At 39.2% G+C, this 27,674-nt stretch overlaps 1 protein-coding gene across 1 annotated transcript; it reads left to right on the plus strand.

The window, feature by feature from the left end:
- The first annotated feature begins 3,654 nt into the window (after positions 1-3,654).
- On the plus strand, positions 3,655-27,674 carry LOC116618779. The gene is made up of 12 exons (XM_048728684.1): positions 3,655-3,725; positions 4,912-5,155; positions 5,603-5,656; positions 6,740-6,958; positions 8,790-8,944; positions 16,801-16,986; positions 19,158-19,365; positions 20,533-20,684; positions 20,764-20,978; positions 26,026-26,521; positions 27,005-27,191; positions 27,601-27,674. Exons 2-12 carry the CDS (start codon positions 4,927-4,929, stop codon positions 27,603-27,605), a joined length of 2,106 nt encoding a protein of 701 aa, XP_048584641.1. The 5' UTR covers positions 3,655-3,725; positions 4,912-4,926; the 3' UTR covers positions 27,606-27,674.

The following is a 27,674-nucleotide window of genomic DNA, read 5'->3' on the forward strand; positions in this document are numbered from 1 at the left end:
GCAATAATAACTTGACTGAGCACTTTCCTAGTATTTTTCCCTTCCCTAATACCTTTAGGATTGATATAAAAATGTTTTCTTTACAAATTTATTATTGAAAAAGCACAAGTTTGTTGTTATCTTTATATAATTTAAGTACTTTGATCTAATAAAAACCTCTTCCCTTTATAGAAGTATAGAACTTGTATCAAAGCTACATTGTGACCAGTTTTGCCCTTGCAAAGAAACAAATAATGAATGAATCAGCATTCCAAAAATATATGATATAGTTATACATTTCAGGTGCCATATGGAAGTTTTGTCTATCACATACTGGTAATACTCCATCACCAAGGATATTACAGTCATGCATTACATATTGGTGCACCCACCCTTTAGCATGTGGCCTGCTGTTTTATAGAAACCCTGGATCCACACATGCTAATGCTACTCCAAAATTAAATGCAATGGAGAAGAACAAATTTACTTGGGAAGCAAATTCTAAAAAAAATCCTTGATATCACTGAAAGTAGTGCTAAATGAAAATGTCTTATTTCAAACCTAACATATCTTAATTTATTTAGGGTGCAGAGGGGAAACAGCAAATAATATCAATTGCATACAAAAATAGTCAGCAGAGAGAAAAAATAAAAAATAAAAATAATGCAACAACACTCTCCTAACATTTCCCCTTTCCTCATTATCTTTAGGTTGATAGATAAATGTTTTCTTTACAGATTTATCATTGAGAGCAAGTATCTTGCTCTAAAAAAACCTATTACACTTATACTGTTGTATAAAAGTAAGAAATCCCCTACTATATTATCTTAAAAACAAATGTATAAATCCAACAAGCTAAGTTGCATTGATACAGTAACTAGACTACTACGTATTTCTGTCGTTAAATTCTTACTTACCATACTTATACGTATTTACATCAAAACAAGGATATATATGACTTTGATATAGCATCTTGACGTCAAACTAAAGCTGGTACGGTGTTTTAGTCTGAGCGATTGGTTATGGAAAAACAACGAACAAACGATCATTATAAAAGCTCAACAATAAAAGAAAAATAACTTTCATATTCTCAATACAAATCGTCGTCTAAAACACACCTTGGCAGTTTTTTTTTCGCTTTCCGTTGTTGTTGTGTTGTTTGCTTTTGTTGTAAACTGTGAAGTTGTCGAATTTCTGCTAGCAAGGAACTCGTCGACACAAGCGAATGATTTTTATAGCTGAAAACAAACATCAAGGCCCTTTCTTTTCAGGATCTACTTACATAAATTTAGACGTTAATGAATATACAATGGTAGTGTAGATCCTCCATAGTCCTCCTCTATAGTCCTCTTTTTAGCTGTTGCGACGGGCGGGATTCACGAATACTAGGGTAGATTTTACTATCGACTCGTACTTCAGACAAAACGGTTCCTAAATGACTTCAGTCCATTTGAATCCGCATATTTTCTCATTAAATACTGCCTTTTTTTTCTGTGAAGATACGAACTTTGAACTAAAAACACATAAAAGCGTAAGACCAAGAGGGGCCTGAGAGTTGCGCGGCTGGATTACTGGCTGGCTGGCTGATTTGTGACACCACAGGGTAACCGTGCGATGACCACAAAACCAAGTCGCATAGCTTACCATATTTCTATACCTATGGAGCTCCGCGCGCGGCCTGCGGCCGCGCTGGCTCCGCTATAATGTTTTTAGCAAAACCCCCGGACAGTGTATTCTTACTATAATAATGGCATTTCTGTTTGACCTGTGTTTTATTTGGCAAGATTTTCGGCTGTTATTTTAGTAAGGTAAATAGGCTGGTAAGATACCACACATGAGCAAAATGGACCAGTACACGAATTTTCGATGCCTCTAATGAATCTAGGAGAAACATGCAAAGAGGAGAAGTGGCAATAGATCAGCAACTAGATGGTATAATCCACCGTAAAGTTGCTTAGAATTGAAAGGTCATGGAGTCAATTATTGATACGAGTTGCTGTCTGTGTGGCACAAGCTACGTTATAATGCAAGGGGAGGTTGTTTTTTTATATATTACAATCACACCATTTGGATATTGCCAAGGGGTATTCGAAAAGAATAACTGGTACTTGCCTCGCCACACTTTCAAGGACACAAATTTGGTTGAATTAGGTAGGAATAGTGTATTTATTAACTGACTAATCGATGAATGAAGTCACTTTTATACAGCACCGGTGAAACTTAACCTTGAATTTATGATATCACTATATAAATTCCTAAAATGCCAAATGCATCCCTAAAAATTCTGCAGATTGCATGTTTCAAACACGTAATTTCATAAATTCCCTGTTGGGCATGCCCCTATACCTTTCCCCCCCCCCCCCCTTGATTGGTCTGTGACCATTTGGAATCAGTCAACTTTAGGCCTGGATCCATCCTTGATAAATACTTACTAACGTTAGTAAGCATTTAATGACAAACAACTTTTTTTTCCAGATACTCTGGAAGGAGGATTGGGCAGTATTAATAAACATGCACTTTTTATATGTTTCACATAGTATGCCTTTTTGTAAGGGAGGGATACATAAACCTGTATGTAGAATGTTGTTTAAGATCTTTGTTATTATACCTTTGTTTGCATGCCCCCCTTAAATTTGGTCTTCAGGGGGGGTCTACACAAGTGTATGGTAAAAAATGCTGGCTTCGCCTTCAGTGCCAAAATCTATATATTAATTGCTATTTATTTGTATCGTGGTTAAATGTTGATGAATGTGTGATGGTAACAACTCTGTTTAATCAGGGAACACTTCCCTGGCTTAATTCGCTTTCTTTGAGTCTAGACTTCTATTTCAGTTTTTTTAAACAGTATCTCCCGCATACCTGTCAACTCTCCCGCATTAGGCGGGAGTCTCAAGATTTTGGACCCCTTCTCCCGCTCTTCCGCGTTGAGTACCAAATCTCCCGCTTTTTTGCAATTTTTATCGCTTCCGAAAAATTATTCCATAGAAAATCGTCATTTTGCCTATTTTATATTAATATATTTGAAACAACAATACCCTTGCGTAGCGCACCCTCAACAGCTAAAACTCCTGTTTATGAGCCGAAAAGCAGGAATTCTTTAGAGCTTTAAAGTTCGATGGCAGATGGCGGTTTACCAGTTTAAGCGGGAAACGGGGAGGAAAACATCCTTAGGGGGTAAAAATAGAATGCTGAACTCCGAACAATTATAATTTCTAAGGTAACTATTAGCAAACAGACAAATTATTTTCTGTCTAAAAGAAGACTACTTTATCAACGTTATTTTTCCTGCCTCCGTTTTAATTTTTAAATCTGTTCGAAAGCTGTCTATTAGTCGTGTTACACACCTGTATACCTTCTTCAGTTTTTTATCAATGCAACAATAATTAAGTGACAGTGACATTGAGAGCTGTCAAAATGTTTTTTCCTTACATGCCCCATGTCTAAAATCAAAATTGGATGTAAGTAATGTAAGTGTTATCCAACTTATTTTAATATACGATCCCAGTAAGCTGATAAAAGATCAACGGACATATTCTAGCACCTCTCCCCCTTTTAAGGTATTAAAATACTTGCCGGTTTTACTGTTTGTGAAGGACCTTCGCGCAATTACTATAAATTCGCCACCAGTAGCAGGCCATCTTTTATTTAGTCTTTAGGATTCTTTATACTGACATAATTTCAGAGATTGCCTATTAATTGTTGACCACGGCGGCAACAATAAATTGCTTTGTAGTAACGCTTCAAAGGTATGGTTTATATTATTATTATCATGTTTATTCCACTCTTTTTTCATAATGACATCTAATTTTAAGTAACGACTGGGCCGTTCTTATTTTTGGAACTTTTAAGGCTGAAAACGTTCTCAAGAATGTTCTTAAATTTCCGTGTATATACTTATGACCATATGAACTATTAGAAATAGGGAATTACGCACCTGATACTTGGTTGTTGTTGGTATTATGAACACAGTGATTCAGCATTTTAGAACCTTAGACACTAACATGATAACCCTTTTTTAGCATGTTTTTAAAATTTGGTGAAAGTCTCAAGGTGTAAACTCTTATAAAAAAAGGTTTATTGAAAAAATGTATTCCTTATTGTTGTGTATTAATCGAAATTTGAAAATGGAAAGAAAAATTTTATATTTATTATTTTTATTTAACATGTGTGTTTACTTTATCGTTTGATTTCGTTTACGTATTCGAAATATATATTTTATTCCTATAACAAAATTTGTATTAATATGGTCGAAAGAGGACTGCGACACGCTCTTACTCTTACGCGTCACGCACTTACATCGTACTTTTTTCTATGAAAGCTCGTGAGATATGGCGAGATCTTTGTCAACCTCCGTGTACATTTTTTCTATGAAAGCACGTGAGATACAGCGAGATCTTCGTCAACCTCCGTGTACTTTCTTTTGTCCATAAAAGCTTCTGGGATAGCGGGATCTTCGTCATCCTCTGTGCGTTTTTTTACTATAAAAGCTCGTGAGATATGGTGAAGATCGTCACCCTCTGTGTTGTTTTTTTCTGTGAAAGCTCGTGAGATATGGCAAGATCCTTGTCATCCTCTGTGTACTAGTTTCTATGAAAGCTCGTGAGATATGGCGAGATTTTTGCCAACCTCCGTGTCCTTTTTTATATAAAGCTCGTGAGATATTTTGAAGATCGTCATCTTCTGTGTTGTTTTTTCTGTTAAAGCTCGTGAGATATGGTGAGATCTTCTTTTATCCTCTGTGTTGCTTTTTTATATGAAAGCTCGTGAGATATATGACGAGGTCTTCGTCATCCTCTGTGTTTTGTTTTTCTTATGAAAGCGTGTAAGATATGTGACGAGGTCTTCGTCATACTCTGTGTACTTTTTTTCTATGAAAGCCCGTGAAATATGTGACGAGATCTTCGTCAACCTCCGTGTACCTTTTTTTTTTAGAAAAGCACGAAAGATATGGTGACATCATCTTCCCGCTTTGTGGTCATTCTCTGTGTTCTTCTGCTTCTGCAAGAATTCGGGCAGGCGAGGTTCGCTCATGGACCGGCAGGAAGATCATTATCAAGGAAAAAAGCGTCGAGGGGAGATAATACGAGCGGGGATAATACGCCTATAGAAGACGACATCGAAGGAGAGGAAGATGACGGATCGGGCAACGATAAGACAGCTAAAGAGCGAGAAACAGGTGACAAGAAGGATACAGTGTAAACCTCAAAAGCTAAAATTAGAACCCGCTTTATCCACCTTAACGGCATTAAAAAATATAAAGTAGTTTGCTCAGCAGATAACGACTGCTCCACGCAGTTTACTGTCATGAGTGTTAGTGAGTAAGCATTGCCAATGTTACCACGGGCTCGCATCCCCAGCGAATCTGTTACACCCTCACTGTGCAGGTTAATGCAGTGTGGTTAGTGCAGACGCGACCTCCGACTTAACGTCCTTATCCGAGAAAACAAAGCTTTCAAAATCCCATACATACTTTCTTTGCCTTTATTTCTATTGTTAATGATATAAATCATATAAAATCCATGTTTGGATATTCAGCAATCCAGGGGGCTTTTTTTTTCTTTTTCCATGGAGTCTGATAACAAATATACCCGCCAATTAGTTCTGCGTGTTTTTATTTGAACAGCTTTGAGCCAATTGAAGCCCCAGACAACCGAACAAGAATCGGCCGGAAAAAAAGGTAATAATAAGGACATTGAAGCTACAATATATCTTTGCAGCCCAATAGGTAATGATAAGAACATTTTTTTGGATTATGATGCATGTGCCACTGAGAAGGTACCTTTCTTATCCTTTAAAAAGCAGAGCTTTCTTCCTGTTTGTTTCAATCAGTTCACTGTCTCTGTTCTTTCGCGTTCTCGTTTGTTTTTGTTCGCAGGAGAAGGCTCTGCCGGTAGCTGCTATCGAATCCCGTTGAGCATGCGCACACGACGTTGTATTTTGAAATTCCCCGCCGCAGCCACTCTGAGCTACTCTGAGCTCTGTCACGCAAAACCGCCCGCTCTTGAGCTCTGTAGCATGTTTGAAGCATATAGCGGTTATTTTGCTGTATATGTGGCTATCAAACAAGACCAGAACACTCCAAACAAGACTCCAGAGTTTTGAAATGCTACATAAATATGAGCAAAGCCAAGAAAAGCACTGGCAGACTCGGATCAATTAGAAATGTGTCGAGCACTCTTCGTTAATTGTAATAACAGCGGCAAACAACTTCTTTAGACTAGTTTAACAATTCATTCTTATTTTGTTTATTATGTACGGTGGTAGTTGTGAGCATTCTCGTCAAAACCCCTGGAAATCTGATCACTGGAGTGTTTCAAAACATTATCGGAAAAAGCTGTCACACATCTATATCTTAATTCTATATAAAAAGGCTATTGGGCATGCTCAACGGGCTTTATAGCAGCTATCGGCCGAGCCTATAGAACAGAAACGCGACACGGATAAGTGAACTGATAGAAACAAGCAGAAAGAAAGATCTGCTAGCAGGGTACATCCGTTTAAGCTAGAAAAATCATTGTTCTTAAAATCTAGTTTAGTTTTGTTTCTGGTTTTCATTTCATCTTCAAATGATGATAATAATCGGCATTTAGAGACATCATAACTTTTTAATTTGACCTTTTTTAACTTCGTTGCAGTCAAAATTGCACCATGTAGATGGCTGCGTAAATAAACATATGGCTACAACTTAATTTGTTAGCATGTGACATGAAAGAATATTGAAATTGAATAATTTATTTCAACACAAATGTTTCCCCCTTAGGTTGGGTCAGCGCTCTTTTCAAGGGTATACAAATCGGTACAAAGGTCGGAGATCTGGTGATGTCGGTGGTAGGGATGTCAGCGGCTATTTACGGCGCTATCAAGGGATGCGGTGGGCCTCTAGGAGAACCCCAGCTTGAGACCTACCAGAAAGACTTCGAGACCGTAAGGGACGACGTACAAATTCTCAGCGATCGGGCGGACACGTTGCAGCAGGAAGGTATGCCATTGCAGGACTTTGTCTTAATAGCCGAATTCGTAGCTGCGCGACCGCCAATAATTAAAATTCATATATCTTTTGTATGTCAAATGACTTATGGCGTGACAGTAAAATATGAAAGCCATCAATTAGTTAAGACGGTTAATTGACTATGCAGTATCCCTAAACGAGAGAAGGATTTTGGATTCGCCGAGGTCACGTACCAACAAAGTGAGGAGTGATGTTGAATGAGGATGAATTTTCACTTGCAAGCGGTTCGAATACCAGTGTTGCACCAATAATAATAAGTAACGATAATAATAACACTAATAAAGGAAAGGGTGAGGTTGTGCCTACCACAAATTTTATTCCAGTGGAGGCCATGGCGCCAGTAGCGAGAACAAGGGGTCCTGGTAGTATGACCGCTGACTGCAAGGTTTACTGAAAACATGGCCATAACATACTATGGCCCAACCTCTTTTCACTTATATTCATTAAATTATATTTCTATTTACGGGCTGATAGACCAGGTAACAGGATTACCGCACAATATAATTAACAATTAGACCTCGAAACCGATTGGACTATGATTCAATAGATACTGAGGCCGAAGTTTATTGGATAAATGAACTCTGTTTAACTTCCATTCAACACAATGTAAGTAAACTTAGTGTAAAAAAACCCAGAAATGTTACATCGGGGATTCCCGCTGAAAGTTGAGAAACATGGAAATCTAACATGAATTTATCGGCGTTTTCTGTTGTTTTCTAGCCGTTGAAAATCCTCATTTCATATCTGGTTGGTTTCTTTTTGTCTGTCTTGGGATAGCATTATCTATTAAGTCCGTCGTGATTCAGCCGCCATTTTCCTGAACATTTCGCTACTCACCGTCTAACATTAACAGAGCATTAGTATCTCACCCAATCAGAATGCAGGATGCAGACCTCTAGTTTGTGAATTCTAATACATGAATAGACAATGTCCAGAAAAGGGTAGTGCCAGTATAACAAGCATGCCTACTTTAGGACGCACAGTTACATGGGCCTTTAAAGGGCAAATATGGTCATGCCAACGTCATTGTTCCAAGGTGTACTTACATAAAGGTATACACATACTCGATGGCATACATGCAACGCATATGAGTTATTAGTAAGTACACACGTACATGTTCACTTATTGATTGGTGAGCATACATATCAGCATGCATATCATAGTATCATAGTCAGTATACATGTTCACGTACACTCACGTATACAGCTATATGTACTACATGTATAATTTCTGGTAATAAATACAAAAAGCCCAAATTGTCGTGTTCGTGAACCAGAAGAATACTCTGGGTGACAGACACTCAGAGTCTGCCCTGAAGAAGTCTTATAAAAGACGAAAATTTGGCGATTACCAGTTTTTGGCGAAAATTTGTCGATTACCAGTTTTTGGCGTTTTGTAGAATTTCTGGTAGGTGTAGATAAATGTTTGCTTACTGGCACATGTATTATACATAACTGTTTACATGCTGACATGCATGGCTATCAGTGGTACACTCGTACGGGTAACCACGTTCTCTTACGGGTGATGTATAGTTTGAAGGAATACGGCCAATATTTATTTTGGCCTGCTTTATGGAGTTCCATTTTTTTTAGCTGTTTTTCATTGCTAGCCACCTATACAAGATAACTGTACGTTACTTGTGTAAGGTCATGCTAGTTATAAGATAAAACAAACAAAATTTCTGCAATTAGATTGATATTAAACATAAGGTTGTCTATACTAAAGTCCTAAATATATGTTTGTCTGTAAAATGCTTAAATATATTTTTGGAATCTAATTTTCTTGTGTCTTGTCTTGTCAGCGGAAAGAGATCAGCTTTGGGTCCAAGCTGATATCACCGAGTTCGAATCAGTTTTGTCGAAGCTAAAAAAGATTGATGATGAACAGGACCGACTGATAGAGTCCATTCACCCATCAGTGCGGACTAGCATGAACACAGCCGTCGCTAGAATAAAGGTATGATCCATGATAGAGTCCATTCACCCATCAGCGCAGACTAGCATGAACACAGCCGTCGCTAGACTAAAGGTATGATCCATGATAGAGTCCATTCACCCAACAGTGCGGACTGGTAGGAACACAGCCGTCGCTAGAATAAAGGTATGATCCATGATAGAGTCCATTCACCCATCAGTGCAGACTAGCATGAACACATCCGTCGCTAGAATAAAGGTATGATCCATGATAGAGTCCATTCACCCATCAGTGCAGACTAGCATGAACACATCCGTCGCTAGAATAAAGGTATGATCCATGATAGAGTCCATTCACCCATCAGTGCAGACTAGCATAAACACAGCCGTCGCTAGAATAAAGGTAATATACTAGGCACTGCCTAAAGGCGGAGCTCCAAACCACCATTTTGCCATTTCTAGTTCAATAATTTCAATATTAAACTAGGCCAGAAACGAAAACTTTATTTTGCTAAAACATAAGTCTAGAAGTTAAGTAGCAAGCCTGAAATATAAAAGGCGCTTCATTTTTGTTCGTTTTTGGATTTTTTTTTTTAATTTCCATCGAAAGAAAATGTCTCGCAGACTGGGGCCGAATTTGGACCGTTGGGAGGCCTGTGGTGACTTCACGACCATGGTACGGCGCGAAATTTTAGTGTTAAACCATATAGGAGATCCGGAATCAAAGCCGCAAAACTCAGTCGAATAATGGCGTCGTCGATCGGAAGTACCAGGCAAATAGTCTTAGAGCTCACAGACCCCAGTGACAAGAGTTCAACAGAAGAAGACAACAAGGAGTTTGAGATTGTTTTTGAGGAAGGTGGATGCGAGTTTCCGCCATATCACTATCAGAGCGCATGGCGAACCGATCGTTGAAGGCTCATCTGGTGAAAAGGAGACACAGCCAAAGCTTTTTATAATAAAACACTGTGAAAAAACACAAATGTGAGTTCAGTCTTCTATGGTGAACTCCAGCCGTAAAGAAGTTGATTCTGAACTTGTAAAAGGCGAAAGCATTCAAAACACCTTGACATTACAGAACTACGATTTCCTAATAAAATTGGAAGTGTTGTTTTCAACGCTGAAAAGACGATGACTAAGCTTTAGAGGTACTTCGATGAAGTAGCATAGGTTGATAAATATTGGCTCGCATGAATCTAGCATGGAGAAGTGGGATTGAGGTAAATAAAAATGTTTTTTATTTATCTGTACATAGCTTTCGTTCGTTTTGTTGAGATTGTCAAAACAGTTCGTACATTCGAATTTGCGAATTTGTAATGGATTTTACGGCAAACTTTCATTCAACCAACGCCCTCGATTGCTATTGTTAATGACTTTTCCCGCTTGAAATCTCCTCAAATTTCATTCTTCAATTTTTGTCATGTTCTCGATAATATTATAAAAGTAATAAAATGACTCTTTAAATTCCGTTCCGTTCCGTCCAGCCATTGGATATTTGATCCTTTCTTGTTGATATCATTGGATTTTGTTGTTGAACTATTCATTGCCTCGATCGGAGAAAGTCGAAGTCAGAGGAAAATAAACTATCAGTAAATCCTAACAGATAGAAATCCCAGGTGGCGTTATAATAACTATCGGTGTGAGTGCTGTGGACGAATACAATGTTGTCATGTGTATTGCATTTTCGATAAAACTGTTTTAAAAGATTGTGCTTTTATTACCATGCTGTTAAGAATTTGTTTGGTAAATCTGACCTCGTAGATCTTTTGAGGCCAAATGCGTTGCCGTTGTGTGTAAATACTTGCTTATTCATTTTTTCGTTTTGTATTTTTGAAAAAAAGAAATGTATCAATGAGAAAGAAATGACCACTAAAGCCAGGGTGATTCTGTTTTATTACATTCTTCTACTTGTATTTAAATAACATCTATAGTAACAAAAACAACTCAACCTCAAAACTTGCTGTGACTCGCACAGCGTAATTGTCGTAAATATGCATTGTATACTTAGTACATGTGGTGTCCCTTGCGAGCTTTTTCCGTTTTGTTCTCTTTTCTTTCCCGATGCAGTGTAGGAAGTGGTCCACACTTTAAACTCCTTTTGAATTTCGGATTAAGGTTTGATCGCTTGAATCATTAATCGGCGAAATGGCTCGAACAATAAGCGGTGGCGCTTCCGATGGAGAACTGCTTTCGCTTAGTCCCGACGAATCGGGCCCATTTTTTCCTAATTTTCGGGTCTTTTGGAGATGCATGTATTGGCTGCGCAAGTACTGCCCGGTTTTTTTTTTACGATGTTGCTATCGTTTTAAAACAATTGTGAGAAGCTGTACCAAGGTTGTGAAGTCACAACGATGAAGATTAAAAGAACTTCTTTTTCTTTGATCATTTTTTAAAAAAGTACCTAAAGTCTAAAAACAATAAGTAAAAGATAATATATCTCTTTTACATTTTTAAACAAAAGCTAGAAAGATAATAATTCATTCGATTAATTTTAACTGTTCTATAATTTGACTGTGTTGAATTAAAAAAAATAACGCAAAAAAGAAGTCATTGCTATTTTTATTGATCTAATCCTGATTACCAGAATCAGTTTTTAAATTCAGTTTATGTACATTTAGGTTCATCACACTCAGACTTGAAAGAAAATAGCGAAATGGATTAGAGTTTGAGTGAGTAGATCATTGTATTTGATAGTAAATGGTTTCCTATTACTCATCTTTCTTCATGACTAAACTTGCCCAGTTAGACATAATTGAAATATTATATATTATACATATACTGTATAACATATATGCTATATTAACTACTTATTAACCGAGCGCGAGGTCCGTACGGAGAAATATTAGACCGAGGTCTCACATACGGCCTGAGGCCGCAGGACGAGGGCCGTGCAGAAAAGACCGAGGTCTGATATTTCTTTGTACGGACCGAGCAAGCGAGGTTAATAAAAACGATTTATTAAATGGCTTTTTTAAGGAACAATAAATTTCAATATGCTTTTTTATGGGCTACTTATTTCCGTTTTTTAACTGAAAGACCGGAAGTGGGTATGGAACATGCGCAGTGTACTTGCAGTGTCTCAAGAGAAGCAAACATCATGTCAAACTTTATTACTTTATTGCGTGAATTTTCAAGCTCTCCTGACTATTTGACTACAAAAACCTGCATCAAATGGATGAGCGGAGATGCAGAAAGTAAGCGGAGATAGAAACAAAGTGCTTCTGATCAGCTCGCAGTGAAGTTTTGAAAACTTCTCTCGGATTCCACAAAACACGTGTTTTGAAAAATAGTAACTGATGCCAACATTTGGCATACGTCTATAGCTAATCTTAAAGATTTTTTTAAGGGTGCTGCTAGCGGGAAAAGACTTATCAACTAACTTAGGGAATTCTCTGCCGATATTTGTGCTTACGTTTTTGTTAAAAGGTTGATTACACCAGATAACGTTCCTTTGTCTATTGCGTCGTTGCGCATCAGGCCTATGTGCTGTTGGCTGGAACTTGAGCAGGTAGTTATAGCCGCTTTCCCTCAGCGCGTTTTGGTATTGGGGTGCGGCGTTGTTAAAGGTTTCCTCGTCATAAGACATTTCTGACAGTCTTCTATTTATTAATTCTGGTAAGTTTCTGATGATATTTGGAGGGTGGAGGGTATTTGGACTTGCTGTGCACGTATTGTGGTATATTCACTGGCTTGGAGTATGGTCTAAATTTACCTGTTTTGAGGTATAATGTTACGTCAACAAAGTTTACTATCTTCTTATTTGCTTCAATGGTGACTCTTAACCCGTTATCAGCAGATATCTTGCATATTCTTTTCTTTGCCATTTCTATGCTTCAAGGTGCTTGCGACATAATTGCCAGCCCGTCATCTCTATAAAGACTAATGTTGATTTCTGGAATCTGCTTTAGCTGGTGTAGTAAGAAGCATCCGACCAATTCGCATGTCTCCGCTCCATCGAAGCTCCCCATTGTCACATCGAATAATGTGGAAGATGATTTCTCCTCCCATGATACGCCGTTGCTAAATAGGAGCGAGTGCTTGTCTTTTGTAATGAAATCGCGCTCGTCTGTCGTGATGTTCACATGCCCTGATGCAAATTCCAGTGCTCGTTCTAGTTGGGTCTCGGTGATAGATGGATAAAACTCCACTACATCGAAGCATATAAAGGCTGAATTCTCCTTACTTTGTAGCTGTCTGTACCATTCTAGAACAGACATTCTAGACGTGTTTTTCCATTGGTTCACCTCGGTTTTCGTTACTAGCCTCTTGTTGATATTCTCGAGCATTTGTTTACCAATTTTTCCAATCTCTGATTTTGAAGGGTTAATTAGCCGGCATGTTGGTCTATTTTCGAAATTCTCTTTGTGCTCTTTCAAGGTGATGAATGCTTCTTTTGTGGCTAGTGCTTCTACTCTATCTTGTATGTCTAGTTTAGTGGTTATCCTCTTCGCATCTGCGTCGATCTTTTTTTTGAGTTTATTCTTGCTTGCGATCTTATACATTTTGGTAACGTTGCTATTAAAAAGCTGTTTGGAACTCTCTGTTTCCAATTTGTAGAAATTTGCTGACTCATCTGCCTTGACAAATACGCGGCTCCCGGTGAAAGACCTATATATTTAATAAATAAACCCCTTTTAGCGGCTAGGGATATCGGCGGATAATAATGTTAGTTTAATGTTAGTTTAACATATATATATCTTGGTTTGTAGGAAAAAAAAACACGCGAACTACCGTTTCATCTCTACAAGCCTGTTTCGTGGTTGCCCACTTATCAGGAGATTTATTAAGAACATATTACTACCATTACTTGTATACTATCTATGTATAAAATTAACATAAAAATAGGGCGCGAAATTTGAATGGCTGTTATGATGAAATTGAATAGTTCAGCTGTTTCATAACAAGGCTTTGTTCCTGTGGCGGCACGAAGACACTAGCTCGTTACGCTTGTTTAAAGTTGATAGCTTGGGTTGGCGGATAATGATAAGTTTTTCTTTGAGGCAGAGATTACATCTTTTGCTAGAGCTGTTGTAGGCGGAGTAAGATGACAGGATTTTCCATGAAATAAAGTGTTCTATGTCGTTGTCTTTAAGGCTCCATATGTACTTGCTTAGTTCGGTCGAGTTTCTATGTTTAGCGTGTCGGAATGAGGCGGTGTGGTTTCTATATCTTGTCTTGAATTCGTTCTCGGTTAGTCCTACGTAGGTTTCGGAGGTGTTGTTGTCCTTTCTTGTTACAGTAGCTTGGTAGATAACAGATGATTGGAGGCAGTTTCCGTCAAGGGGGCACGCGTTCTTTTGTCTTCAGTTGCATGTTTTGTTATTGGCGGTGGCGAGGGAGGTAGGGGCGTCTTCGGTTGTTATTGATGAGGCGATTATGCGTTTGTTGTGGCTGTCAATTATCTGCTTGGTGTTGCTCATGCAGCTATAACTGATTTTGATTGTGTTCCGGTTGAAGATTTTTCTGAGTTTGTGGTCTTTAGGGAAGTGCTTGTCTATGAGTGAGAGGAATCTGTGGCCGATGTTGGTGCTTGTGTTCTTGCTAAAAGGGGGGTTGTACCAGATGATGTTGTTGCGCTGGCGGTTCTTGCGTTTGTTTGCGGTGTTTGATTCGTAGTGCAGCGCGTAGTTATATCCACTTTCGTCAAGTGCTTTCTGGTATGGCGGGGCGGCTTGGTCGAAGGTTTCTTTGTCTGATTATAGTGTAGATAAGCGTTTGTTGATACTGGCAGGGATATTCTTTGTGATGGTAGGTGGGTGGTTGCTCTCGCGGAGGACGTACTGTATTGGGGCTCTCGGTTTGGTGAAAAGCTGGTAGGTGTTGCGGTTCAGGTCGAATGTGACGTCTAGGAAGTTGACTACTCGCTTATTGGCTTCTATGGTGATTTGCAGTCCGTTGTTGTTGAAGATGCGGAATAGTTCTTTCTTGATATTTTCTGTGTTTTTAGGTGTGGCGTCGCGGTAGAGTCCTACGTTGATGTTAAGGTCTTGGAGTTGGGAGAGGAGGAAGTTGCCTACAAGTTCGCATGTTTCAGCGCCGTCGTAGCTTCCCATTGTCACGTCGAATGTCGCGTTGCCTTTTTTGTGCCAGGGTGTTTGGTTGTGAACTGGGATAGAGCTCTTGGCGTGGGTTATGATGTTTTTTTCTTCAGCGGTGATGCTGTCGTAGTCAGCGGCGAAGTCGAGGGCTTTGTTTAGGAGTTCTTGGCTGATAGATGGGTAGAATTCCACTATGTCGAAACATATAAAGTTGGATGCTGTCTTGTTTTTTTGTTGATGTGAACCAGTCGATTACGCCTTTAGTGCTTTTCCATTGGTGAAAGTCACGTTTTGTTGCGATGGTGGTGTTGATGCGGTCGAGGATGCTTTTGCTGATCTTGCCTATTTCGGACTTGGTAGGGTTGATGAGTCTGCAGGTCGGTTTATAAACGAAGTTCGGTTTGTGGTCTTTGAGTGTTATAAATGCTTGTTTGTTGGCGGTGGTGTCCATTCTATCGTCGATTCCTAGTTTTTTCGCGATGTTTTTGTTTTTTTTGTGGATGTCTTGCGTAGTCTCGGGTGGAGCTTTCTTGTAGGATTTTGTTATGTTTTTTTTCTAGGAGATTCTTGTAGGCTGACGGTTCTAGTTGGTAGTTTTGTCGGCGGCGACTAGGAGCTTCGGTTCATTTTTTATGCGGTCGCTGTCTTCTTTTAGTTTGTTGAAGAAGCGAGCAGTATATTCCAGTTGAAGTCTTTTACCGGGAGCCAAAATAGTGCTCAACTTGACAGGAGCTGATATACAATTGTTGGACACTCAGTGCGTTTAATGCAGTTTAATACAAACTTGTAGAGGTGAAACGGTAGTTCGCGTGTTTTTTTCCTATAGGAGCATGAAAGTTACGTTTTGTTGCGATGGTGGTGTTGATGCGGTCGAGGATGCTTTTGCTGATCTTGCCTATTTCGGACTTACCAGCAAGGAATCCGTCAGTAGAGATACAGTTCACAACCATGAACGCGTAAGCACTTAGGTAGTGATACCATGTGTGGAAGTCAGGGCGTAAGCACAGGGCGTAACCAATTGTAAAACAATTAATCGATGGGCACAATAAGATCATTTTGAATAGAAGGGACAACGAGCAGGTGGGAGAGAATAGTAAAAGAGAGAATAATAAAAGAAAGAATAAAAAAACAAGTACACTTTACATAATTTTAAGATGTCCTTATATGGGCGATGTCATATGAATTAGTAACGTTCGGTTGTCTTATCCGACAGACGATATGGGCAATGTCATATGAATTAGTAACGTTCGGTTGTCTTATCCGACAGACGATATGGGCAATGTCATATGAATTAGTAACGTTCGGTTGTCTTATCCGACAGACGATATGGGCGATGTCATATGAATTAGTAACGTTCGGTTGTCTTATCCGACAGACGATATGGGCAATGTCATATGAATTAGTAACGTTCGGTTGTCTTATCCGACAGACGATATGGGCAATGTCATATGAATTAGTAACGTTCGGTTGTCTTATCCGACAGACGATATGGGCGATGTCATATGAATTAGTAACGTTCGGTTGTCTTATCCGACAGACGATATGGGCAATGTCATATGAATTAGTAACGTTCGGTTGTCTTATCCGACAGACGATATGGGCAATGTCATATGAATTAGTAACGTTCGGTTGTCTTATCCGACAGACGATATGGGCGATGTCATATGAATTAGTAACGTTCGGTTGTCTTATCCTACAGACGATATGGGCGATGTCATATGAATTAGTAACGTTCGGTTGTCTTATCCGACAGACGATATGGGCGATGTCATATGAATTAGTAACGTTCGGTTGTCTTATCCGACAGACGATATGGGCGATGTCATATGAATTAGTAACGTTCGGTTGTCTTATCCGACAGACGATAATGAAAGAGAAGAACAACACTGCTGATGGTGTCCTTTACACCGAGCTGTTGGATGGGTACAACTCGGCGCTGGAGAATGCTATAAACATTGGAGTTCCGGCACTCACTCTGGCCTTCCCTGCAGCTAAAGGTCTCTACAACTTCGTAAAAAAGAGACAAGCTTCTAGAAAAGTCATGGATGTAAGTAAAATGTAAATCTATTTAGATATTTACCAGCAAGGAATCTGTCAGTAGAGATACAGTTCACAACCATGAACGCGTAAGCACTTAGGGATTGATACCATGTGTGGAAGTCAGGGCGTAAGCACTTTATTGAAGGTAGTGGTACCATGTGTGGAAGTCAGGGCGTAAGCACTCTATTGGGGCATGCAGAGAATATGCATTGCGCATGCTCCAGGCTCCTAGATGCGAGCTTCATTATCATACTTGGAATTGTTCGTGTTTCGAATGTTTACGATTTAACGTAAAAATGTCCACCATGGACGCTAAATGTGAAATCAGATGATTGAATTCTTTTTCGAGATCGTACCGCAGGCTTTACGAGTTATTGAATATTGCTTTTTATATTTTTGTGCGCCATCATGGTGCATAAAAAGGATTAAAATGTGAACGGAGAACAGGTTGTTTGAGGTTGTGCTATTAAAATGGCGGTGATTGACCGTCAGTACAGGTGTCGAACTGTTTAACAAGACAACCCGGGTATCTCTGTTCAAATGGCAAGCAAAAACGGTAACTGCTGTATTTATTAATCACTATTAATGCATTGTTTTACAAATAGTGCAACTGATTAGTAATTAAATTGAGACTTAAATTTGATCAAATTACTCATATGTACAAAAAGGTAAAATTTGGAGGTCGTTGTTTCAGTTCCACAGGCGATGTACCGACGGTCTGAGAAAAGAAGTACTAGATGCAAAGTTTAGTTATCCCATTCATGTATCGAGAAAGTTTACCAAAATTGGCGCTAAAGATGAAATTAGGCATCTTTTTGAGGCGGGTACGCAAAATGACTGATTAGTCTGGCTAAAAATATTACTCTTATACTGATCTTGTTAGCAATTGGCACTGCCTTTTCATCGGTAGTTGTTAACCAAGGGTCCCTGCTCCATTCGGTACTAATCGGTTGGCAATCGTACAATTGGAAAAATAATAATTTTGTAAACAATATGTATTAAATAAACGATGCGTTTGATGCGATATTTTTTTTTTTTTGGAAAAGCTAGTCGTTGTACCGCTCACATATCCTACAGATCAGAAAATATTGAGTATCTAGTATTTATCAAGAGTATTCTGTACCCCCCTCAAAATTGGCGCTCTCTGTAAAAAAAAAGCATTTTTAGTACTCAGTTTTGCTGTACTAGAATATTAATTTGCGTATTTGAATGAAGGCCGTGATCTCAGTTTTATTCTTCAGGATTCCTCAAAGATCGTATCGTGAACACAAAGAAGTAAAGACATAGAGGAAATAAAGGCTAGTGGGGTGTAGAATAAAATAACTGTAAAGTATTGCCGAACTCATTATTTTTGCTTTTGATGACAGCCTGTCATGATTATTTAAATAAGGGTAACAACTTTATCAAAACAATGGCCCTGGCCTTGCCTTTATAATTCCTGTAATATTTCTTAACTTTAGCATCTAAATTATTGCTATTCATATAAATATTTACTTTTTGCCACATATGATATACTTTTTGTTATTGACAAGCACTAGAAAAATATAAGAGGCTGTAAATATGAATTGCAAATAAGTTTATCGCAATCATGGTAGACTTTACTCTCCGGTGATTTATGAAAAATGGCCAGTGGTCAAGCGCATGCTCAATAAATATCTCTGCCTGTTCTTAATTGATGGTAGTGATACCATGTGTGTAAGTCAGGGCGTAAGCACTTTATTGAAGTTAGTGGTACCATGTGTGTAAGTCAGGGCGTAAGCACTTTATTGAAGGTAGTGGTACTATGTGTGTAAGTCAGGGCGTAAGCACTTTATTGAAGGTAGTGGTACCATGTGTGTAAGTCAGGGCGTAAGCACTTTATTGAAGGTAGTGGTACCATGTGTGTAAGTCAGGGCGTAAGCATTTTATTGAAGTTAGTGGTACCATGTGTGTAAGTCAGAGCGTAAGCACTTTATAGAAGTTAGTGGTACCATGTGTGTAAGTCAGAACGTACGGCGTAAGAACTTTATTAAAGGTGGTGGTACAACAGCCTTTAATCCGCAAATTTAAAGCATTTATTAAGAAAATATTTTAAGATATAATTAAATAAAAAGGAAAACATAGAAGCATTTTATTTAAATAGATGACTTTAATTTTGACCAATATACAAACGACGCAATGATTGTTCTATCTTTTTAGATTTCGGCTGCGAATAATGTGGATTTGAAAGTTCTAACCGGCGATACGAATATGGTAAAACAGTCCAAGATTGGAGGGTTTATCTCCAGATCTAAATCAAAAATAACAAAAATGAAGAAAAGATTCAACACTCGTTTTGGGACCGCCGCCAAGTTTGCCAAGTCATTTAAGAAGGGGCTTTCTGTGGGGCTTAGCCTTGCTACAATGGGTAAGTTATTTAAGAAGGGGCTTACTTTGGTGATCGGCCTTGCGACAGTGGGTAAGAAGATGCTTTCTCTGGGGCTCGGCCTTGCGACGGTGGGTAAGTCATTTAAGAAGTGGGTTTCTCTGGGGATCGGCCTTGCTACAGTGGGTAAGTACCGCAGCCGATTTTGTCCATAAATTCCATAAGTTCGCTGTGGTAGCAGCGAAATTGAGAACCAAAGGAAATCAAATCCGCTACCATATTATCTTTTAGTCTCCAACTAGCATTACAAAACTTTACCACTACGGCTGGGGGTATGACAGCGTCAAATCAATCGAAAATTGAGCACTTATAATCAAGTTTTTTTTTTTACGCTTCCGTCATCGCTGCTCAAGGATAGAGGAAACGCCATAATAAAATATTGCCAGTATGGAATGTTAAGATGGAACCTTTACTGTGATGTGTTATATGTAAAGAATCGCGTAACGATTTTTTTACAAATAAAAATGCGAATCATAATTTTCGATTCAGGTCTGGCTTCACCTGATAATGTACTGGTTTGACCTGATAATGTACTGGCTTGACCTGATAATGAACTGGCTTGACCTGATAATGTACTGGCTGACCTGATAATGTACTGGCTTGACCTGATAATGTACTGGCTTGACCTGATAATGTACTGGCTTGACATGAAAATGTACTGGCTTGACCTCATAAGGTACCGGCTTGACCTGATAATGTGCTGGCTTGACCTGATAATTTAATGGTTTGACCTGATAATGTACTGGCTAAGCTGTTAATGTACTGGCTTTAAATGATATTGTATCGGCTTGACCTGATAATGAACTGACTTGACCTGATAATGTAATGGCTGGACCCGATATCGTACTGGCTTGACTTGATTATGTACTGGCTTGACCTGATAATGTACTGGTTTGACCTTATAATTTACTGGCTTGACCTGCTAATGTACTGGTTTGACCTTATAATTTACTGGCTTGGCCTAATAATGTACTGGCTTGACCTGATAATATACTGGCTCACCTGATAATGTACTGGTTTACCTGATAATGAACTGGCTTGACCTAATGATGTACAGGTTTGACCTGATAATGTACTGGTTTGACCTTTATAGTTTGACCGTTATCGTTACAAAAGTTAAATCCAATGAGCTGATTTTTTTTCTCCCAGGCTTTGAGATCTTCATGTTAATAAAAGGTCGAGAAGAATGTGCAAAAATCAGAGAGCTAGCGTTTGAAGCTCTTGGTAACGTCACAAAGGCGAGGGACACGATAAGGGATCAGATCACCGACATCACTACTCATCGAGGAATTATGCGGGAGGTTCGTATTTACATGCACTCCTTTTCTGTCGGTTTGCCCGTCTGTATTTGATACGATCATTCTAATAAAACTCTAATAGGCTTGGGGGTATCTGAAATCAAACATAACTGATGACACCTTCCTGGATTCCGTGTCTGATGTGGGCGTGATGGTTGACGACCTTAAGAAAAGAAGTAACGATATGGAGCAGGTCGCCACAGAAATAAAGAACTTCGTCCGGGACATAAAAGGGGCAACCACCAACTACAATCTGACCTTTGACCTCACCAAGCAGCTAAATGAGGACCTCGGCAGGTTGGTTGCACTGTATGTATGTATGTATGTATGTATGTATGTATGTATGTATGTATGTATGTATGTATGTATGTATGTATGTATGTATGTATGTATGTATGTATGTATGTATGTATGTATGTATGTATGTATGTATGTATGTATGTATGTATGTATGTATGTATGTATGTATGTATGTATGTATGTATGTATGTATGTATGTATGTATGTATGTATGTATGTATGTATGTATGTATGTATGTATGTATGTATGTATGTATGTATGTATGTATGTATGTATGTATGTATGTATGTATGTATGTATGTATGTATGTATGTATGTATGTATGTATGTATGTATGTATGTATGTATGTATGTATGTATGTATGTATGTATGTATGTATGTATGTATGTATGTATGTATGTATGTATGTATGTATGTATGTATGTATGTATGTATGTATGTATGTATGTATGTATGTATGTATGTATGTATGTATGTATGTATGTATGTATGTATGTATGTATGTATGTATGTATGTATGTATGTATGTATGTATGTATGTATGTATGTATGTATGTATGTATGTATGTATGTATGTATGTATGTATGTATGTATGTATGTATGTATGTATGTATGTATGTATGTATGTATGTATGTATGTATGTATGTATGTACGCCTCCTTCTAGATATGGAATTGATTTTATGCTTTCCCACTTGGCATATAATATAACAAGAGCTGCTTAACCCGCGCTTTGTTTACTGGGCATGAATACAAGACAAGATAATGTTTGAAACATAATGGCTATGGGCAGTTAGCCTAAAGCCGCTTTATTAATAAAATTTGTATAATTTGTATAATTTGCTGTAAAAAAATCTATCAATTGGCAGGTAAAGGTGAGGGCAAACAACGCCAAATGCATGGTGGCTGATTACCCACAATGCAGCCCCACCCAAGGAAAATAGCAGCACTCGAGAACGATAACAATCCTAAATTAAAAGCATACCTTCGCATAGTGCTAAAAGCAAAAAAATATTGCTTTGTGAGTTATCCAGCCCCAATAAAAGAAAGGCACCGCCCATACAAGTGTATGCCTGTATTGCGATAGGATAGAAGCCAATGCAAATCTGATAGAAGGTGGCAGATTGCTGCCCCAACTAACAAGCTATTAATGTGGCAAATAAGGCTATAAATGTAGTCATTGTACCACAAATATACCGCCCCTGCAAGTGATTGCCAGTACTTTGCAAGAAAAAGGAACGATTAAACAGGCTTGAAGCCATGAGGGCTGAACCCCAATGTTGTGGCAACAGAGACAACGGAATTTCTGTTGGGTTGGAATTCATGGCTGCTGGGGCTTTGTCTTTGAAATCCTGAAGCTGGAGACGAGTTAAAGAATCTGCTAAAATGCTATACACACCTGGTTTGTGCTTTGCTCTAAAACGAATATTATGTCTGAGACAAAGGGCGACCAAGTGGCGGACAATAAAACATTAGAGATTTATCTCTGCAGCTCTGTCTATTGATCACGTAAACCAACGATTCGTTATTAGTAAAAAATAATGCACTGGTTTTTCATTTTAAGCCCCCACAAATGGACACTGAGAACGATGGGATAGAATTCAAGAAAAGAAATATTCTTTCCTACCCATTTAACAGGCTATTGCCCATAGCACCATTTGTAGCGAAAAACTGCACCATTACCCAGAGAGGCTGTAGCATCAGTAAAAAGCTAAAGTTTAGGTGAGATCACCCAGTGCTCGTCAAGGAAAAATGACTTGCAATTGAAATTCTGAGTCCTCCTTGGCACTTATATTCAGTCTGATCTTGTGTTGAGGTGCTTTAACGTTGATAGTAAGATCTATAAAACGCCTCAGAAGGGCCCACCAGGCATGACAACAGAACATGCGAAATTTAGCATGCCAATGAGCGACTTTAGTTCCCTGAGGGACACCTTTTTTACGCATAAAAATTCGAATTAGCTGTATAGACTTGTCAATTTGTCCTGTGGTTAGCGAGCCACTAATTTTTGGGCATCAAGTTCGATACCCGCAAAGTTCAGAGTTGTTAGCAGGTCCCATTATTTTCTCTGGTGCTCTGGGGATACCCAGATATTTACAAAGGTCTAGGAAGAGTTGTAATTGTGCCCTTCATAGTTCTTCGGTAGGGGCTATGATCAAAAAGTCATCAAGAAGGCGGAGGACTGAATGGATATGTAATTTGTTCTTAGCTATCCATTCCACTGCAGTACTAAAGGTTTCGAAGGTTTTACAAGAGCTAGAGCAGCCCATAGGCATGCATCGATTATAATAGTAAGAGCCCTTCCATTTAAAACCCAACAAGCGATAGTCCTTTGTTGACAGGAATGATGCGAAATGCATTCCTTATTTTCATTCACCGGGTGTTTTCTTAGGTACAACACCCAACGGGGATACCGGAATAGGTGAAAATGGTGGGATTCCAAAGGAACCTGCAAGCCTATGTGCCTCCAGCTCTTTGAAGAGCTTGGCATCAACAATTTCAGGATGATCAAAAGCCGAAAGCAGGATCTGAGATTGAATAGATTCTAGGTCGCCTTCAAAATGCAAGGGAAAACCTGATTTGAAACCCTTATACAGATAAGCATTAGTAGCTGGCTCATACGAAGAAAATAAAGATGGTTTATACCAAGAAAGTAAATTTAAAAAGCGTTCACTTTTTACCGGGGTTGGAAAATTGGGGCCTGGCATGCTCAGATTGTCCTTCTGGCTGTTGCCGTTGGGGACGAAAACATTTAGTGGCAGGGTGATTACACGCACTGCAAAAATAACATGCATGTTTGAAGTCACCACCCGAACATGCTTTGCCAATGTGGAAACGGTAGCAGAAACATTTTGGGATTTGGGGAGTCTGGTGTGACTTGTTTGGAATTCGACTGGCCGGTTTGGTAACCGAAACAATTCAAAGTGGATATTGGCCCATGGGATCAGGGGTTTATCTGGCGCGGCATACGGAGTATGTTTCATCATAATACCGCCAATTGTGACCACGATTAGCCAAATCATTAATTGTATCCCCATGTTTCACGAGAACTGGGGCCTTATTGGTATACATCTGGGTATACACCGCCACAAAAAGTTTAAAGGCTGCACATCTGCAGTGTCAAATTCCGTTTAGGCCGAGTATTAGGCTCTAGACACAATGCTGATTGCTGGCCCCCACTACCTGATATTACACAACTGTTATTTATCCTCTGGAAAGGGGTTGCTTGAAAGAATACCAAACTCAACGAACTCATTGCTCCAAATTTTTGCCTTTGTCTTAGTAGAGACTCGGGTGTCCAGGAAAAAATGGACTGTCTGGAGTTGGTGGGTAGGGCGTGGTGGTGAATCCGTCTCACCTGTGAGTTGGCCTTGGACATTGTTGATAGCTGACTCTACCAATTCGTCAGTACTTGCCTGAAGTGGAACGGCCCGCTGATGAATTAGGAGTTGTATGCGATGAGGACGTGGCCTCTTCCGTAGAAACCCGCTGTGGGAGTAGAGGTAGGAGGGCATCTGTGACCCTGCCTGTGACGGTTGAAATAATCTGCTCCAACACGTCTGGCGACAAGGCTGCCAGGGTTGGTGTGACCGTTTGCTTTGTGCTGTTAACAGGTTGGAGTGGATCCCTGGTTCTCCTGGCCTGCAGCCGAGCCGAACTAGCCCTTTTAGTAGGCTGAAATGACGGTTGTGATGGATGGCGTTTGCCAGGCATAATTCACTTCTAAAGAAAAACAGTAAATCTGCAGAAGATGGATACATAGAGCCTATGCAATATCATCTTCCAATAATAAGAAATAGAGTATTGAAACCCCCAAATAAACAAGAACAAAAGAGGAGGGTTGAACCCCCATAAAACAAATTACTGTGAAAGAAGGTAAGCTTATGAAAAGAAACCACAAGAGGATTGAAGGCAAGTGGAGGATTAAAGCACCCACGAAGCAAATTGTAAGGATTTAAGCCTCACATAATTAAGAAACACGAGTATTGAAGCCCCATGAAGTTCCCACATTTGAGATTAAAAGGAGGATTAAAGACCCCAAGCACAACTGATAAAAAACATTTATACAAACATTGGATATAACATCCCCGCAGTAATAAAGCAGCTAAACGAGAATGAAGATATTAAACTGCTATGCTAGGTTTCAGCTTCAGTAAAACAGTGGAGGTCAAAGGGGTCAGGTAAACAGCGCGTTGAAAAAATTCTTAGGACAGAATAGTGCTACCACAATAAGAATGGAGTAAGTAATAAGTAGTTAGAATAGGATCCAATGAGATGAAAACAGAAACAATCCGTAAGGCCTACTGATCATTAAAAAAACCTACTGCTCGGTAAGGATGTGTTCAGGTCTATGGTTTCTCCCTGTATTCGGTCTCCGATTTCTTGAGCAAGTTTATTGACTGAATAATGGCACTGCGATAGCTACGGTACAGAATATACTGGCTATCCTTAGACAAATGCACTCCATAACGCAGGAATGGGTTTTTAAAACCCATGTGGAACCAGCAAAACACGTTTGACAAGACTCGAGAAGAACACTTGAGATTTGGTTAAGAATTCTAGCATTTCTGTTAAATTCACTGTGACCAGAATGCACTGCCACGTGGGATAACACGACATAAACCGACGACGCGGACGGAATACTCGTTGCGTGCAACACTAACTCCTAAATGCGTGAGCCAACAACTTCAGGACCCATTAAAAAAAAACATCGGAAGAGGACATGGAACGGTCGCGAAGCAAAGGAACAGTGCGTCCGTAATGAATAGGGGTCAATAGGGGTCAATGCAATGTACCCCTAACAGGAGTCACGTGTGGACAGTTGTTACATAACAATAACAGGGGATACCCACAAATGAATTATATTGTACAGGGCTCCCGTCATAACACAATTAGCATTAATTTTAATAACTAGTGGGAAAGCATAAAAACTCTATTCGCAAGCAAATATTTTCTTTATGTTGTGGGATATAGCACCAATTCCAGATCAACACCATGAGTGTGCTGGAGAATGTTAAAAGTTCTGGTTTCTTATGCTCTAGGGTTCCGTTTACAGTTAGCTGCTACTCGGCCAAATACAGGATTATCAACAGGATCATCGCCGGCTGCAAGCAGGGCCAAGGAGGTAGATCGTTTGACGAGTTGTACAACAAAGAGCAGAGTGGCTACGAAGACAATGAGTATGATCCAGAAAATCCGGACAACTGCGTCGATAAAGTCGGCTTCCGGTACATCCGTAAGCAAGATGTGGAAAGCGCATTGATCGATTCCGCGCAGAAAGAAGGGTTCAGCACGAATTGTAAACTCAACGACAAGAGCTTGGTAGAAGCAGTTTGTGTACAGGGGGAACAAGGCTGGAGTAGCGCAAATATTGTTGTGAACTTGGCTAGACATGGCATCAAGGTCACAGAAGAAGAAGTTAAAGAAATTTTGCCAAACTGCCCACTTACTGATGAACAGAAACAGAAGGTTTGCTTCGAACGAAAGAAAAAAAGCAACGAAGAGATTGCCGAGGAAAATGGTTTCCAACTTAAACAGGTACGTAATTATACCTTTTTCCTTACTTTGGTATAAACTTAGGAGCTCTATGAAAACCACGAATTGATTAAGTCTCTTATAAAGATTGTTATTATAAGTCTGCTCTTTTCGCGTATATCTTTATATCCCTAAAATAACGAGAGCGTATTCACTATCTCCAAAACAACATTTTCAGGTTTTTCTGGCGCAATGCACAATACAAATAGTGCTCCTTGACCCTAACACTCCCTAAAAGTTAAAGGCTTAAAAATAGCTAAATTATAGGTTCTTTGTAGCAGGGGGTAGGCCACTTGGTGGTGCGTGCTCAGCAATTTTTAAAGACATATATTAAGAATCCCCAAAGCAGTTTTTGTAATTTGTTACAGTTGGTTTACCACCCTGCTAAATATTTTTTTTAAAGTGCTTACACTAATGAGTCGGGTCACAGACAAAATTATTAAATAAATTACAAATGGTTGATAGACTGAGCTCGATAATCCCTAGGTTGAAGCCGTCACGTGTCCCTGGCCCCTAACGGAATTACAGAAACGAAGAGTGTGCTTGTACAGACACAGACTGAACAAAACCGACGCGTTTATCGCGGACAAGTTGAAGGTCGATGTCTCGCAAGTTGCTGCCGTCACTTGTCCCAGACCGAGTAAAGACTCATCCAAGAAGCACAGGCGTCGAGGTTAGTCTTGTGAAAATGTTCAATCGAGGTTTTACGGTGAATGTTTGTCTCGGCCATAGTTTTGTTGTTATTGTTTGCACAAAGCTATTATTAGACCGTGCCCCGTATTGAATCAAAGATACAAATCATTTAAAAAGTCCCCCTAATAGCCATCCGAAGACCCATGACAAGTAAAAGACAAATGACAAGAATCAATTATACTCTTTTGCCTTTTTTATTAAATTAAAAAAAAACATCCTTTAAGCCACTGCCTTAGCTGTAACGGATCCTGTTGTGATACATGGAGTATATCCAATTTCTTCTTAAAAATCGGTCCAAAACGCCGCCGAGTAGGTGATAGAGGCAGCTTTGAATTTTTAATGATAAAAGCTATGTAATAAGGGCTTGGATTGTTTTTGTTTTATTGCAGGTTGACAGAAAAGTCAAGAAATTGCTTTTATGGTGTCAATCTAAACAAAAGCTATTTTAAATAAAGTGCAGAAA

Source organism: Nematostella vectensis, chromosome 6 (genome assembly GCF_932526225.1).
Source record: "Nematostella vectensis chromosome 6, jaNemVect1.1, whole genome shotgun sequence".
Classification (NCBI taxonomy): Eukaryota; Metazoa; Cnidaria; class Anthozoa; order Actiniaria; family Edwardsiidae; genus Nematostella; species Nematostella vectensis.

Bases quoted from the DNA above. Each gene is read 5' to 3' on its own strand.
- LOC116618779 (XM_048728684.1), top strand. From the start codon at position 4,927: ATGGTGACATCATCTTCCCGCTTTGTGGTCATTCTCTGTGTTCTTCTG. The intron at 6,959-8,789 runs GTATGCCATTGC...TTGTCTTGTCAG, and splicing joins GGACACGTTGCAGCAGGAAG to CGGAAAGAGATCAGCTTTGG. The intron at 19,366-20,532 runs GTAAGTTATTTA...TTTTTCTCCCAG, and splicing joins GCTTAGCCTTGCTACAATGG to GCTTTGAGATCTTCATGTTA.